At 43.6% G+C, this 16,983-nt stretch overlaps 1 protein-coding gene across 1 annotated transcript in view; it reads left to right on the top strand.

The window, feature by feature from the left end:
* The window catches only part of LOC126184960 (glutamate [NMDA] receptor subunit 1), a 513,057-nt gene that overhangs the window by 388,225 nt on the left and 107,849 nt on the right, over nt 1-16,983 (top strand). The window contains exons 10-11 of the mRNA XM_049927654.1: nt 4,021-4,234; nt 10,317-10,442. Coding sequence (XP_049783611.1) covers nt 4,021-4,234; nt 10,317-10,442 — 340 coding nt within the window. The remainder of the gene's footprint in view (nt 1-4,020; nt 4,235-10,316; nt 10,443-16,983) is intronic.

Here is a 16,983-nt window from a genome sequence, read left to right as displayed (position 1 = left end):
CTACGCCGAATCGCCGTTGAGGAGTGAGACAATCTGGACCAACAGTGACTTTAATGAACTTGTGAACAGTATGCCATGACGAATACAGGCATGCATCAACGCAAGAGAACGTGCTGCTGGGTATTAGAGGTACCGGTGAGTACAGCAGTCTGGACCACCATTTCTGAAGGTCTCGCTGTATGGTGGTACAACACGCAAAGTGTGGTTTTCATGAGTAATAAAAAGGGCGGAAATGATGTTTATGTTGATCGCTGTTCTAATTTTCTGTACTGCTCCCGGAACTCTCGGAACCGAGGTGATGCAAAACTTTTTTTGTGTGTCTAACTTTCACCAAGGTCTGGATCAGTGCATCAGTAGTCTCTGTAGGTAGGATTTTTTAGTGATTTCTATGTAAAGATTTATTTCGATAAATTTTTTTATTTTATGTTCGTTGTTGGAGAAGAAAGATTTGCCTGTCTGTGTTGCATACAAATTCGTTTGAAATACTATGTGCTTTATAAGTGGTTCATCAAAAAACTCTCAAAATAAGTTAGCTGGTTTTAGATTCATTTTGTCCTTTATTTCTGCAACCACACCGCTTTGTTCAATAAATAATGGCACTTGATCAACACTTGTTGCAGGGCTCCAGTTCATCGTGGCTGCTGATGGAACACCGAGTGGTACCGCTTTGTTTTCACTTGTCTCATGACTTTCACTGTTATCCTCAGAATCATCACTGTTTGACACACGACTATAAACACCACTAGAACTTGTACAATCTGTACGAATGTTGAGTCATTGTCATCATTTTCATCACCGTCAATACTGTTGTCACTATAACGAACTTCATCAAATAATATTCTCCCTCTGTTGTTCTTTTTTGGCGAGGCATACTGGATGGAGAAGAAAATATACTGGATGGGGAAGAAGGGTGGTGGTAAGCGCCATCAACCACACAGAAATCCGTCTGTTAAGTATAGAAAATTCTATTCGAATACAAAATATCATTACTTGTATATTTATGGAAGGCCAACACAAAAACTATTACTTACCAAAAACAGTCGTATAAAGAAGAGCTGTAGAGAGAAATAGACGACACTTTCATGAACAACACCAACAATGATTGAAAAATCAGCATGTGTCGTAAATAAGCAGCAAAGATACTGCACTGTGATTCGCCTGCCATCTAGTGAAATTTTAGTCGAGAATTAAATTATTAGTTGAGAGAACGGCAGACTGAGAAAAACATGTGGTTATGCATAGTGACCACAGCCCTTTCAAAGCGTCCACATATTTGGTAGGTTACAATGATGCCCGCCCTTCGAAGAGTTGCAGGATAGCCAGTTTCACGATAAGCTCCACGACAAACTGCTTCACATTTGTCTTCATCCCATCACATTCCATCAGTTCTCATCACCATGCTGCATCAACATGATTCTACACTCCTGGAAATAGAAAAAAGAACACATTGACACCGGTGTGTCAGACCCACCATACTTGCTCCGGACACTGCGAGAGGGCTGTACAAGCAATGATCACACGCACGGCACAGCGGACACACCAGGAACCGCGGTGTTGGCCGTCGAATGGCGCTAGCTGCGCAGCATTTGTGCACCGCCGCCGTCAGTGTCAGCCAGTTTGCCGTGGCATACGGAGCTCCATCGCAGTCTTTAACACTGGTAGCATGCCGCGACAGCGTGGACGTGAACCGTATGTGCAGTTGACGGACTTTGAGCGAGGGCGTATAGTGGGCATGCGGGAGGCCGGGTGGACGTACCGCCGAATTGCTCAACACGTGGGGCGTGAGGTCTCCACAGTACATCGATGTTGTCGCCAGTGGTCGGCGGAAGGTGCACGTGCCCGTCGACCTGGGACCGGACCGCAGCGACGCACGGATGCACGCCAAGACCGTAGGATCCTACGCAGTGCCGTAGGGGACCGCACCGCCACTTCCCAGCAAATTAGGGACACTGTTGCTCCTGGGGTATCGGCGAGGACCATTCGCAACCGTCTCCATGAAGCTGGGCTACGGTCCCGCACACCGTTAGGCCGTCTTCCGCTCACGCCCCAACATCGTGCAGCCCGCCTCCAGTGGTGTCGCGACAGGCGTGAATGGAGGGACGAATGGAGACGTGTCGTCTTCAGCGATGAGAGTCGCTTCTGCCTTGGTGCCAATGATGGTCGTATGCGTGTTTGGCGCCGTGCAGGTGAGCGCCACAATCAGGACTGCATACGACCGAGGCACACAGGGCCAACACCCGGCATCATGGTGTGGGGAGCGATCTCCTACACTGGCCGTACACCACTGGTGATCGTCGAGGGGACACTGAATAGTGCACGGTACATCCAAACCGTCATCGAACCCATCGTTCTACCATTCCTAGACCGGCAAGGGAACTTGCTGTTCCAACAGGACAATGCACGTCCGCATGTATCCCGTGCCACCCAGCGTGCTCTAGAAGGTGTAAGTCAACTACCCTGGCCAGCAAGATCTCCGGATCTGTCCCCCATTGAGCATGTTTGGGACTGGATGAAGCGTCGTCTCACGCGGTCTGCACGTCCAGCACGAACGCTGGTCCAACTGAGGCGCCAGGTGGAAATGGCATGGCAAGCCGTTCCACAGGACTACATCCAGCATCTCTACGATCGTCTCCATGGGAGAATAGCAGCCTGCATTGCTGCGAAAGGTGGATATACACTGTACTAGTGCCGACATTGTGCATGCTCTGTTGCCTGTGTCTATGTGCCTGTGGTTCTGTCAGTGTGATCATGTGATGTATCTGACCCCAGGAATGTGTCAATAAAGTTTCCCCTTCCTGGGACAATGAATTCACGGTGTTCTTATTTCAATTTCCAGGAGTGTATATGCATACTTTAAGAGTGGATATCTAGCTGTACGTCCTGTATGATTTGTAATCCCAAAGAGTGCCATTCGATCTTGATGGTGCGCGCCAGTTTTCATTCGGTGTTCGTGGTGCAAGTTATTGGTTTCTCTCGAACATGTCTTGAATACCGGCGATGTCCATTTTGTGAAGTGCACCTCCCGGACATTCATTTTCTGTTGCCCTCCTGAAACACATGATAGTTATTAGCAGCTAATATTTTTCCTGTCATAACTGTTAGCACAACACTCTCAAATGAACCTTACTAAAGATTGAACTTGTGATCTCGCACTCAAGAGGTTCCTTGTTAGTCAGTAAAGAAATACACTACGTCCACAACCAGAACATGTGCATCCACTTTATGAACTGAGTTAATTTAATTTCCATGTTATTTTCGTAAATTACGAGGGTCAAGTAGCGGGATGATTCCATAATGTAAAGCTCTGACGATCCCCAGCCACAAAAAGTTTTCATGAAACTTTTGTACCTCTTGTGCGAGAGTTATATCAAAGTTCCTATTACAGGCTTTTAGAGGCTATTAGATGAAGTTTTGATAAGGAATCAGAGTCCAGAACTGTACCGTTTGAATGTAAAAAACAAACACGACGGAGACAATGAGTAGTGACCTGTGTGCTGTAGGAGCAAATGGCACGGGCAGTGTTACGAGTACTTGTCCTCAGGTTCTCTTCTACGTGACGAAAGACATCGTCTTCAAAGTCGAGAAATCTAGCGCGTCCGTGAAGCACCACAGCCAACCTCCTAGCTTCGAACGTACCGATTTCTCGCAGCCGTTGTTGTAAACGGACGAAGGTGTTATATAATGTCATAATTACAACAGGGGCTGCCGAAGACACCCTCTTCTCAGCATGTGTGCTCACCGCAAAGTGGGATATTTGAAACTGATCCGATCTTCAAAAATTTTTTATATTCAAGTGGCACATTTCTAGACTAAGTCCCTCCTACAACCTCTAGAAGCCTGTAACAGGAATTCTGAATCGCCCTCTATGATTAGAGTCAAACCCACAACTAGATAGTCCTATTTTAATCACTTTTAGCGCCATATGAAATACGATACTGATATAAGATAATAATTACTGAGGTCTGTGCTGTTCACGTTATCGTCGGGTAACAAAAAGAAAGATTTCTGTTTATACTGCAGGAGCAGAATCGAATGAAGCTGAAAGTGAACGATAGCAACATACTGTGGCCAGGAGCGACCCATGCAAAACCAGAAGGCTTCATGATCCCTACTAACCTAAAAGTGCTTACCATAGAGGAGAAGCCTTTTGTGTACGTGCGAGAGCTTGTGCACGAAGGAGACACGTGTACACCGGAAGAAATACCTTGTCCGCATTTCAACTCTACAGAGGAAGGTAAGACTGAACATGCGTCAGCTAATCAAAAACTTACAGTTGCACTAGCAGTCTTGCTGTTTGCTTGTTTTAGGGAAGAGGCGTGTAACGAGGCCACCTCAAGGAGATTAATGTCCAAAAATTTAAATAATTGTAAGAATGAGCTACATTGTGACAGTGCAGATTGTTAATACAATAGCTTTACGATAAATACAGAAAATATGGGATTCATCAAGAAAAGAACAGTTTGCAATGCTTCTAAATTACCCCTGTTTACTTGCTGATTTTGTTCTGATTTCTGTAGTGGTCCACAGCAAAGGCACTAATACATTAAATGAAAGATGTTTTCTTTCCATATACAATACAATTTAATTTTGCATTAGCATTCGTTACATTGTTCAGTGTTTTTAATAAATTTTGCCTGCATTGTTAGCTCTTAAATTTGCTATAATTCCGATAACAATAAATCAAAAATCTGGAATGGTGAAAGGAAATCACCTGTAGATAACTGAATCAATATTCCATCAACCACAGGCTTGTTAAAACCTACAGAGCGTATTAAACTGGTACAATGCGGCTTCCTATAGTTTAATTCCTGATGATTTCTCATTAATATTATGTAATAATCTTTTCCCTGCTGAAACTTTGTAATAATCTGTATCTTTCTGCAAGGCTCTGGCAAGGTTATTTCTTGGTACACTCTACCTTTCTGTTGAAACTTCAACAAATATTTTGTGCTCTAACACACATGGAATTTCTAATTTCATGCACTCTTCAGTCCATTCCTCATCGGCTGATTTTTTTCTGAAATCGACCCTGAAAAAATCTCTATTCATATATAGGGGTTGGAGAAAAATATGGAAACACAGCGAGAAACACTTGCTTGAACATGAACGCAGACGCTAGCCGAACTAGCAGATTGCGCTGCCGTATTTGAACACGATCGATACCTATACAACTGCCTCAATATGTTGCAAGTGGCAGTCGTGGTCAGAACTGCTGTGGCCGCCCACTTCATACATCGTAGCGCCTACTGCGTCAGTATCCCGCTTCACGTCCCATTAACACGGGATGCCTCCATCACAGGGCGTATATTCACCAGGAAAACCTATGTCGTTTGTGTTGTCAAAACAAATACTTACCGGCGGTCACAACACAACACCAACGGCCGCCACGAACCGCTACCCGTTCGCGGAGCCTGCAGAACAGCTTCACCAGAGGTCGCAATTACCCCAAGAACTACACTCCTGGAAATTGAAATAAGAACACCGTGAATTCATTGTCCCAGGAAGGGGAAACTTTATTGACACATTCCTGGGGTCAGATACATCACATGGTCACACTGACAGAACCACAGGCACATAGACACAGGCAACAGAGCATGCACAATGTCGGCACTAGTACAGTGTATATCCACCTTTCGCAGCAATGCAGGTTGCTATTCTCCCATGGAGACGATCGTAGAGATGCTGGATGTAGTCCTGTGGAACGGCTTGCCATGCCATTTCCACCTGGCGCCTCAGTTGGACCAGCGTTCGTGCTGGACGTGCAGACCGCGTGAGACGACGCTTCATCCAGTCCCAAACATGCTCAATGGGGGACAGATCCGGAGATCTTGCTGGCCAGGGTAGTTGACTTACACCTTCTAGAGCACGTTGGGTGGCACGGGATACATGCGGACGTGCATTGTCCTGTTGGAACAGCAAGTTCCCTTGCCGGTCTAGGAATGGTAGAACGATGGGTTCGATGACGGTTTGGATGTACCGTGCACTATTCAGTGTCCCCTCGACGATCACCAGTGGTGTACGGCCAGTGTAGGAGATCGCTCCCCACACCATGATGCCGGGTGTTGGCCCTGTGTGCCTCGGTCGTATGCAGTCCTGATTGTGGCGCTCACCTGCACGGCGCCAAACACGCATACGACCATCATTGGCACCAAGGCAGAAGCGACTCTCATCGCTGAAGACGACACGTCTCCATTCGTCCCTCCATTCACGCCTGTCGCGACACCACTGGAGGCGGGCTGCACGATGTTGGGGCGTGAGCGGAAGACGGCCTAACGGTGTGCGGGACCGTAGCCCAGCTTCATGGAGACGGTTGCGAATGGTCCTCGCCGATACCCCAGGAGCAACAGTGTCCCTAATTTGCTGGGAAGTGGCGGTGCGGTCCCCTACGGCACTGCGTAGGATCCTACGGTCTTGGCGTGCATCCGTGCGTCGCTGCGGTCCGGTCCCAGGTCGACGGGCACGTGCACCTTCCGCCGACCACTGGCGACAACATCGATGTACTGTGGAGACCTCACGCCCCACGTGTTGAGCAATTCGGCGGTACGTCCACCCGGCCTCCCGCATGCCCACTATACGCCCTCGCTCAAAGTCCGTCAACTGCACATACGGTTCAAATCCACGCTGTCGCGGCATGCTACCAGTGTTAAAGACTGCGATGGAGCTCCGTATGCCACGGCAAACTGGCTGACACTGACGGCGGCGGTGCACAAATGCTGCGCAGCTAGCGCCATTCGACGGCCAACACCGCGGTTCCTGGTGTGTCCGCTATGCCGTGCGTGTGATCATTGCTTGTACAGCCCTCTCGCAGTGTCCGGAGCAAGTATGGTGGGTCTGACACACCGGTGTCAATGTGTTCTTTTTTCCATTTCCAGGAGTGTACTTTGATACGCCAGGCACGTGATCCCATATAGTTCCGGCATCCGCCAATGGGCTTTATAAGGCGGCTTACTGCCGGCAAAAGGCAGTTCGGCACACCGGTTGGAAGGATACAGAGCTGCCGTCCTGGCAACCATGGCCAGACGCCTCTTCTAGCAGCCCGATCTGTTGTAGATCGACTTGGTATAGTCGACGAACCTCTTCACATTGTACAATTGCTCATTGTGTTCGCTCCCCATGAAGAGTCTGGTCTTTCCTATTATTATTGCTTATTTTGTATTTGTGTCGATGCGCGCAGTTGAGGTTGAGTCGTTCGTTCTTTTGGTGATTGTATTATTGGTTCCTTTTGGTAAGTCCAGTAAATTGTTTTCGGACTTGCTTTTTCCGCATTTCTATTCTGCTAGCGCAGATACTTCAAGAACAGTGTCCTGGATAGTTGTGACTGCAAGTCAATTCAAACGTGGACAAATTGTTGGTGCTCAAAGGCATCATGTCGAAGATTTATAGCGCAGACAGGGAAAGCGGAAAAACATCATCCGCTAAGTCACAACGTGGACGAAAGTATGTGTTGAGTGATCGTGACAGGCGGTCATTGAAGAAGACTGTGACAAAAAATAATGGGACGGTAGCTGTAAAAGTCACTGCAGAACTGAATGTCGCTTTCGCGAACCCTTTCAGTTCCGAAAAAGCACGAAGGGAGCACCATAAGTGGGAAATTGAAGAGCGTACTGGAATTCAAAAGCCATTAATCAGTGATATAAATGCTCATAACAAGAAAACGTGGTGTTGAAGCAATAAAACCTGGACTATGGAGCAATGGAAGAAATTCATTTGATCGGATGAGTCTTGTTTCACATTGTTTCCAACTTCTGGCCGAGTTTACGTCCCAAGAGTGAAACATGGCGGGGGTTCAGTGATGATTTGGGTAGCCACATCGTTGCATTCGATGTGCCCTGTGGATACTCTGCAAGGTCGCGTTATCCCAAGGATGTAGCAATTTAGGCTCATTAGGTACCTCCCATGGTACAATGTTTGTTCCCCAATGATGGTGCTATGTTCCAAGAAGACAGGGCCTTTGTTCACACAGCTCTTATCATCCAGGACCAGTTTATGAGCACGATCTCTCCAGACCACCACAGACACCAGATCTCAGTATTACTGGACCTTTGTTGTCTGCTTTGGAGAGAAGGGTGCGTAATCGCTATCCACTTCCACCATCGTTATCTGAACTTGCTATTAATTTGCTAGAAGAAAATCATACAGGATCTGTAGCCATTCCGATACGACTGGAAGCTGTTTTGAATGTCAATAGATTTCCTACACTGTATTAGACATGGTTATGTGTTGTGTTTTTCAGTGTTTCCATATTTTTGTCTAACCCCTGTAGATTCTAACTGAATCAATCGCGGGCCATACTACCCAACCGAGTCTGTAAAGATAAACGTTGAGTAGTCTCAAGGCAAAGTGAGACATTTGTTTAAAATTTTGACAATCTAGTTTACACTTAACTACTTTAGTTTTTCGTGTTACCCGACTCCATAGACTCGGTCAAACACGTAAACTGAGATAACGAGTTGCAGGAACAAAAGCAAACACGTACAGCCTGGTCCACAACACTGAATACAGTCTATCTTTCGTACGAACAGATCTAATCCACCCTCATAATTGGCACTTCGTGCACAGCACTGTAACGTTCTACCGCCTCCTGTGAGATGCTAGAAATTCTCAGTGGGCTGTGCTATCCAACCAGCTGTACCAACAGTCTCTCCCCTATACATCTATTAAAGTAAATGTGTGAGATGACTTACACATTCTTTCAATGTGCGTAAATATTCTGATGAATCGAAACATTATCGCCACCGCCGACCATGAGATTAAATGCCACCTGCTGGCTTTTCTAGTACGTAACGCGGCAAGAAACGTTTATAAGCAGGGGAGATATCAAGCAGAAATCATTCTGGGGATGATATAGGACGCAAATGGAGAAATCCACAGAAACAAGTGACTTTAATAAAGGGCAGACTGTTAAAGCCCGATGCCTGGGAATGAACATTTCAGAAAAGATAATACTGGTCAGGTGTTCACTTGCTACTGTCGTGAGCATCTACGAAAAGTGGTTGAAGAGCAATGAAACCACGAGTAGACGGCAAGGTGCTGGACGTCCACTCCCGATCATATAACGTGGAGATTGGAAGGATTCCCACCCTCTCAAGCAGGACAGACATATATCTGTGGCAGCTCTAACGACAGAGTACAATGCTGGTGCTGGTACAGGTATTTCAGAGCACACCGTTCAGTACACATTGTTGAACATGGAGCTCTCCAGTAGACAACCCCTACACGTTCCCACGCATTATCAGTACAGTTGCATCGGGAGTGTAATCATCGAGATAGAACAGCGAATCAAAGGAAACGTGTCAACTGGTCTAATGACTCTCGTTTCTTGTTAGATCAAGTTGATGATTGTGTCTGGACAAGCCATCATCCACAGACGCAGGACGGTGGGGGCAGTATTATGCTACAGAGTTAATTCACCTGAACTTTAATGGTACCTGTGGTAGTAACTGAATGTACCATGACAGCTGTAGACTACTTGATTATCGCAGATCACCTGCATCTCTCCATGCTCCATGTCTCTCCTGTCTGTGATGGAATCTTCCAGTAGGATAACTGTCCATGTCTCAAGGCCAGAAGCGTGCTACAGTGTTTTGAGAAACTTGACAGTGGAGTCACGTTGATATCTTGACCGCCAAATTGGTCTGATCTGAAACCGATCGAAAACATCTGGGTCAGCTCCTCGCACAAAAGTTATTATTTTTGTTTTTGTATTAACACTCCGCCTTCAGGCCACGAGTGGCCTGCCGGGACCATCCGACCGCCTTGTCATCCTCAGTGGAGGATGCGGATAGGAGGGGCGTGGGGTCAGCACACCGCTCTCCCGGCCGTTATGATGGTATTCTTGGCCGAGGCCGCTACTATTCGGTCGAGTAGCTCCTCAATTGGCATCACGAGGCTGAGAGCACTCCGAAAAATGGCAACAGCGCGTGGCGGCCTGGATGGTCACCCATCCAAGTGCCCACCACGCCCGACAGCGCTTAACTTAGGTAATCTCACGGGAACCGGTGTATCCACTGCTGCAAGGCCGTTGCACTCGCCCACAACCCACCAGCCAATTAATTTCGGACGTTGCGTGACCTGTGCATCGGCATCTGGTGCCATATACCGAGAACTTGTGCAACTTATGCTACACAGAATCGTTACTGTGTCACATTCCAAAGATGGACCAACACGCTATCAAGCAGGTGGTTGTAATGGTTTCGCTAATCAGTGTATTTCAGTACAATGACAAATTTATAGTAAATATTGATTACAGTAGTATGTAAAATTTGTCTTAAGCATTTTGGTCAATTCTCTAATATGAAATATTCGTTTTATTTTAGTCTTCTGCTGTAAAGGATTCTGCATGGATCTCTTAAGGGAGCTAGCACGCAACATAAATTTTACATACAATCTGACATTGTCACCAGACGGCCAGTTTGGTAGTTACATCATCAAGAACAGCTCAGGTAATTCATCGACATACAAGAGTAAAAAATTTCTCTATCTTTCATTAATGAAGACGGGAAACAAATTCAGTTCAATTGTTTTTATAATGTTTACTTTAAGCGTGTTAGTAGAGTTATATGAATGTGTACTGTAGCATTTATGGCTTTGTTTTGCAATATGTGGAATTTGTCTGTCCCTGTATCCCAGCAGATGTTCACACAACTTTCCCGCTGAGTGGACGTCTGCAATACTGTGAAACTACTGTAACGAGCGTGAGAGAGGGTATCTCTCATTAGGATCTTCCCATTTCACTCTCAAATGGAGTTTGAGAAGAATAAATTCTCAAATTTCGTTTGGTATTCCATAAAATCGTATTTTCGTTGATTAGCATTGGTATGGTACTGAGTCAAACATTTTCGGAAGTCAAGAAATACTGTATCTGCCGGTCTTCTTCGATGTCTGGATTTCAAATTGTCATTTAAGAATAGCACGAGATGGGTTCTTCATGACCATTGCTATTGGAATCGAGGCTGAATGGCATGGAAAAGGTTATTCTGTTCAAGATACCTCATTCTGTTTGAGCTCAGAACACGTTCTCAGATTCTACAACAGATCGACGTCAGTGATACTAGAATATGGCATGCACAAACCATAACTAGAGGCTTTTGTAGAGCACCTAGACTTAGGCAGATAGTACCAGTTCTGGAACAATAATGGATGCCAGCCCCCTTCCCCCATGATTTCATTGACGACGTAATCGATTAATCCTCAGATTCCACCAAACCTCCCCCATGACATCACACAGTTGTCAGATTTCCCCCAACCTCTATGCCATAGGCCAACTGCTCTCTGTATAAAATGGGCGCAAATTCAAAATCCGTGGGAAATTCAAAGTTTGGTCCAAATGGCTGGTTCAAATGGCTCTGAGCACTATGCGACTTAACTTCTGAGGTCATCAGTCGGCTAGAACTAATTAAACCTAACTAACCTAAGGAGATCACACACATCCATGCCCGAGGCAGGATTCAAACCTGCGACCGTAGCGGTCGCTCGGCTCCAGACTGTAGCACCTAGATCCGAACGGGCACTCCGGCCGGCAAAGTTTGGTGCAAATTTCAAAATGGCTCAATTGTACTAGAGGGTTTTCAACCTACTCCTATTCCGTCACTGGGGAAGTGGGGCTGTTGTACAAAGTACAAATTGGTGAAATTTTTTTTAAAATCCAAGATGGAGTATTCTCATTTTGATGGTAGCAGGTCAATTGTGCTAAATATAAAATTTAATATGGCCACTGGCTGACATTACTGTGGAAGTAGGTCACTTGTGCAAAGTATAAAATCCAATGTGGCTGATATGGGATACTGGTAACATCTTTATGAGACCAGAATTCAAGGTGCTATGACAAAGGGAAATAACCTGTCTGTTGTCCTAGTTAACATGTTTTCCCCAACCTATTTCTCACTCAGACTATTTACAGGAATCGTATCACTTATAGAATTTCTGGGTTTTCCCCTCTGATGTCAGCATTTAAACAGTTGTCACCCAAAGTCTTTAAGTTCGGTGTAAAATTCAAAATAGCCAATACATACGTCATACAGCCTGTTACTATGGAAGTAGGGCTGTTCTCCCAAGTATAAAATGCAGGGATATCCAAGATTAGGTATTGTCATGTTGATGTAAGTAGGTCACTTGAGTTAAATGTAGAATTCAAAATGACCACTAAGGTTTCTCCCGCAGCATCACTCGCCCTTATGCAAAGAATGTTTGTCCCCCCCCCCCCCCTCCACAGGTCCAACCCTGTCCGTTAGACAAAAGATGCCAGTCTGGGTAGGGCAGGGGAAATTAACCTGTCTTCTGCCCTACCTAATACGTTTTCCCCAAGCTGTTAATCACTCAGACCTGCAAGGCTATTTATAAAAAGCAGATCACTTACAGAATTCCCTCCCACATCGCCTGCAAACTCAACGTTGGCCACCATTACCACTGTGCTGCCATCTGTTGGTCAGTGTACGAGCCAGTGCTGGGCCAATGCCGCCACCACCACTGCCACCGTCACCACCACCACTACCACGAGAGACTGGACCCCTGTGTGACACTCCATAGCTATCGTCCAAGTGCTGACAAAACCCTGGAAACTGAATGACACAGAGAGTACGATGTATTATTATAGAGATGTCACTTCTGCCTACAATTCCAGGGCACCTGGCGCCCCATGATACAGTTAGGAATGCAGACAGATGCTAGCCTGTTGTCCACTACGACAGTAAATCCCCAGCAGAGCCAGAGCAGTCTACGAGATGACACAGCTTTCAGATGTATTCCAAAGGGTACACAATTTTACACCTAAACATACTCGGATTTTATGACAGGACTGCGTCATATTGTGGTAGAGGAAGGTGCTGTAACAGTTCTGACATTCCATAATTCGAGCAGCCTACATGACTCACTGAAAACTGCTATTCAGTTTTCAACTGATATACGTTTGGTGCGAGCTAACTACAGTTACTTGATTGTTTCTCCATACCCATGGCTATATGACAGATTAATGAATTACCTGAATAAATACAATCTTGAAAGCGAATCACAGTTTGGTTTCCAAAGTGGCAAAAATACAGATTCAGCCATAGTAGAATTCACAAAAGTTGTACTTGATGCTCTTGATAAAGATGAATGTGTCACAGGCATATTTTTGGATCTTTCTAAGGCGTTTGATGCAGTCGACCACAAGATTCTATTAAATCAATTAGAAGCATTAGGAATAAGAGGGGTAGCTAATGACTGGTTTCGATCATACCTAGCAGATAGGGTACAAAGAGTAGAGGTAACACATACTTCAAATAGATCTAAACATTCAGTAAAATACTTAACAGAACCAAAATACGTTAATATAGGGGTTCCCGAAGGTAAAATATTAGGACCAATACTATTCATGATATACATCAATCACTTCCACAATAGTGTTACTTATGGTGAAAAAATCCTCTTCGCTGATGACAGCAATATTATAGTCACTGAGAAAACAAGAGAACTCCTTGCCGAGAAAGCAAATGAAACTTTCAAGGAAGTTTATGATTGGTCAATAAGCAATAAAGTGACATTGAACATAAAGAAAACTAATTCCATGAATTTCAGTTTGAAGAGGAAAAATGACAATGTCAAACTAAATGTAGATGAAACCTCTATAGACTGTGTAACAAATGCAAAATTTCTAGGAATGAATATTGTTTCTCAGTTGAAGTGGTGTGAACACACAAAGGTACTTGCAAACAGAATGTCATCAGCATGTTGTGCCCTTAGAATCCTATCATCAGTGTGTAACATGCAGTGTCTTTTAGTTACATATTATTCATATGTACACTCAATTCTTAGCTATGGCATTCTCTTTTGGGGAACAAACGCACAAAACATGAACACAATTTTCAAACTCCAGAAAAGAGCCATAAGAATAGTAACCAAAAATACTAGTCGAGCTCATTGTAAAGATCTGTTCTAAACACTGGGGATTTTAACTGCTCCATGTGAATACATTTACCAGTCAGTTGTACACATCAAAAATAACATTGGTAATTACTGCACAAACAGCTCTGTCCATGACCATGCAACAAGAGATAGACTCAATTTACATTTACCAAGGAAAAAATAAACATAAAACTCAGATACCATTTTCTACCAGAGAATATAACTGTACAATAAATTACCAAAAGAGATTAAACAAATTGCAAAAATACACTTATTTAAAAAGGCAGTTAGAAAGTACTTGTTATGCTATACATTTTATACATTGAAGGATTACGTAGATAAAACAGAGTAGGGGTTTGACAAAAAAAATGTTATACAAATAAATAATAATAATGATTATAAAACATCAAACATTCCACATAACACCTTCACTTTATGTTTATCTCCTTCTTTTCTCCTTTCTGCAAATACTTACCCCTAAGCTATACATAGCACAATACTAACACCTCTTCCTCTTTCTGAGCTCAACATCTCACTCATTATGGAGGGATGCTGACTCAGTTTTTCAGGATAGCAAATGGGAAGTTGCGGTACAGAAAATAGCCCAGAGATCACCACTGTGTGTGTGTGTGTGTGTGTGTGTGTGTGTGTGTGTGTGTGCGTGCGTCATGAGTTAGGTGTTATGAAACAATGTGTGTATAGTGTGTGCAGTGAATGATAGTGAGATATGAGTGAACAGTGTGGCATTACATTATTTAATAAGTTTTCTGTAAGAAAAGTATTATATACCAAGAGTAAATCTAATGATTGTCTCTAACTAGAAGCCTGTAAATATATGTGTATACGAATTAGCCTATTTTACATTGGTCTAAACTTGTAAATACTTTGACGTATCCTATATCCTTGTAAAAAGAGATCTACGGATGAATAAAGCTACTATTACCACTACGACATACTCTAGCGCCATTTGTGGTCTTTGTTGGAGACTGGTCAATCTTTTTTAACAGATGCAGCCTGATTCCGATTCAATGAACCAATGCTTTATTATTGTACTATCCTTAAACTATAACTGCTTTTTATTATATGTGGATGGGATGGATAGCATGAGTTAAGACATCGTTGATACACATTTTACATAGGATACCATGATGATTGTGCGTAGTACAAGCCATTGGTAGATTTCGGTGTCTGGAGACATAAGGCATCAATTCATTCACGAAACTCGCGTAAACTGCGTGCACAGAGCGGTTTCTCAGCAGTATGGACGGTAACCGCGAAGGGATGGGGAATTCTCGTCAGACACTTGTCAGAGTATTGCGAGCAAAGTGAAATCCTTTGTACAGAAATCCAACGACACAGTTTTACACTTAACACACTATTAATATGATTTTAGAACTGCAAGGTTTCTGGACTCTTACTCATCCGAAATGCAACGCTGTTCACATTCCGATGTAGGAAATCTATTCCCATAACCCGACATACGTTCACATAACGAAGTTGTCTTCTACAAAGCTCCATACGTTATGGTCGCAAACTTGAAGAGGGTGAGAGTAATACCTTGCACACCAAATAGAATATTAATTCTTCAAACTGTTTGCAGGTTTCTGGAGGTGTATGACAAAATTCACATCAAGTTGTGGTTCAGACATTATGTTATGTTCACATCACATCAGAAAGGGGTAAAATACGCTGCTATAAAAATTTTCGACAAATTACCGGATGCAATAAAATGTCTGACAGACAGCAGTAATAGCTTCAAAATAAATTGAAATTATATCTGCTTGACAACTCCTTCTATCTATACCATAGATGAATTCTTGAATAGGAATAAATAAATCTATAAATATAGTATATGCATTGTGTGCCATTTAAGGGAATGGGGTAAATAATAGAAATATTAATCTTTAACTCTGTATTGTAAAATATATATATATATATATATATATATTAAAATCTTGTTTCATAAGTGCATTTCTTGTTACCGTGCGATTGATGAATAGAACACACAACCAACCAACCACCCGACTTCTCTAAAATGATCGTCAGCGAATATTTCAACTTAATTATAGACATCTGGCTTTCGCATATACGAAGGTACAAAATGACGTATGCGTTTTCAGCTACTTTCAGCGTCATTTCGGTTACCCAGTTTCAACTACTTTTGAATGTCTTGGGGAATTTCTAAATAATTTCTGTCCAATGCGAATGTGCTTCCCTCAACAACAGCGCTTGTGTAGAGTATGTAGTACCTACAACCCCAGAAAAATTTGAAAGGAGTGCAGTGAGATAATGCTTGTTAATGTTTTTGCAATTCAGATGATAACACTTCCCACTCCATACGATGTATGCACACAAGATGAAAGTGCAGAACATACAGAGATGTTTATGTAACGCCATCCAACCGCCCTTATATCCATGTGTTAAAGTAAAATCAACAGAGCAGTTCTACAGTGGCTCCAGGACACACAGACCTGCAGTCATCCCTCCTATAAACAGAAAGCGATATAGTATTCAGTCGATATTAAGCTATTACTCACATAAATTATAACTGTTTTATGTTGTACATAGGACATCCAATTTCTCCATGAGAGTTCGTATGGTACTGTCATCTGGGGTTTAACATCAGGTGGACCTGTTAACCACTGACCTCAGTATCACTGTAAGGAAGATGAAAATAGGTACTTTAAGGAGAGGCCTCATGATAGTAGATCTAGAATATTGTCTTGATTAAGACAGTGGAAGCGGAGACTGATATGTGCTGTTTATGAATTTGGTCATTCAGTGTTTCTAAGAGCAGTCTGATGACAAGTGTCACAGGTCTGCGATTGAAGATGCATGATAGCACAGGATATCCATTCGAAAGTGTTGCAGACGATGTGCAGTGAGTTAACTGTGAGACATATGCAGTGCATGTTTCTACAGGATTTCTTAATCATTCCTGATGGATCCAGGTGTGATTCCTTCAACAAGATGCTTGTGTTGGCATTCTTTTGCTGATAAAGGTTGCAAGATATACTAGATATGAAGATGAAGATTCATCGAGAAGTCTGTTACAGCATTTCACAGTAGAGCATTCACTGCAGTTTGTCTACATTACTGCAT

Source organism: Schistocerca cancellata, chromosome 4, assembly GCF_023864275.1.
Source record: "Schistocerca cancellata isolate TAMUIC-IGC-003103 chromosome 4, iqSchCanc2.1, whole genome shotgun sequence".
In the NCBI taxonomy this organism is placed as follows: Eukaryota; Metazoa; Arthropoda; class Insecta; order Orthoptera; family Acrididae; genus Schistocerca; species Schistocerca cancellata.
Note: the sequence above shows the minus strand (reverse complement) of the source record. Positions and strands in the feature narration are given on the sequence as shown.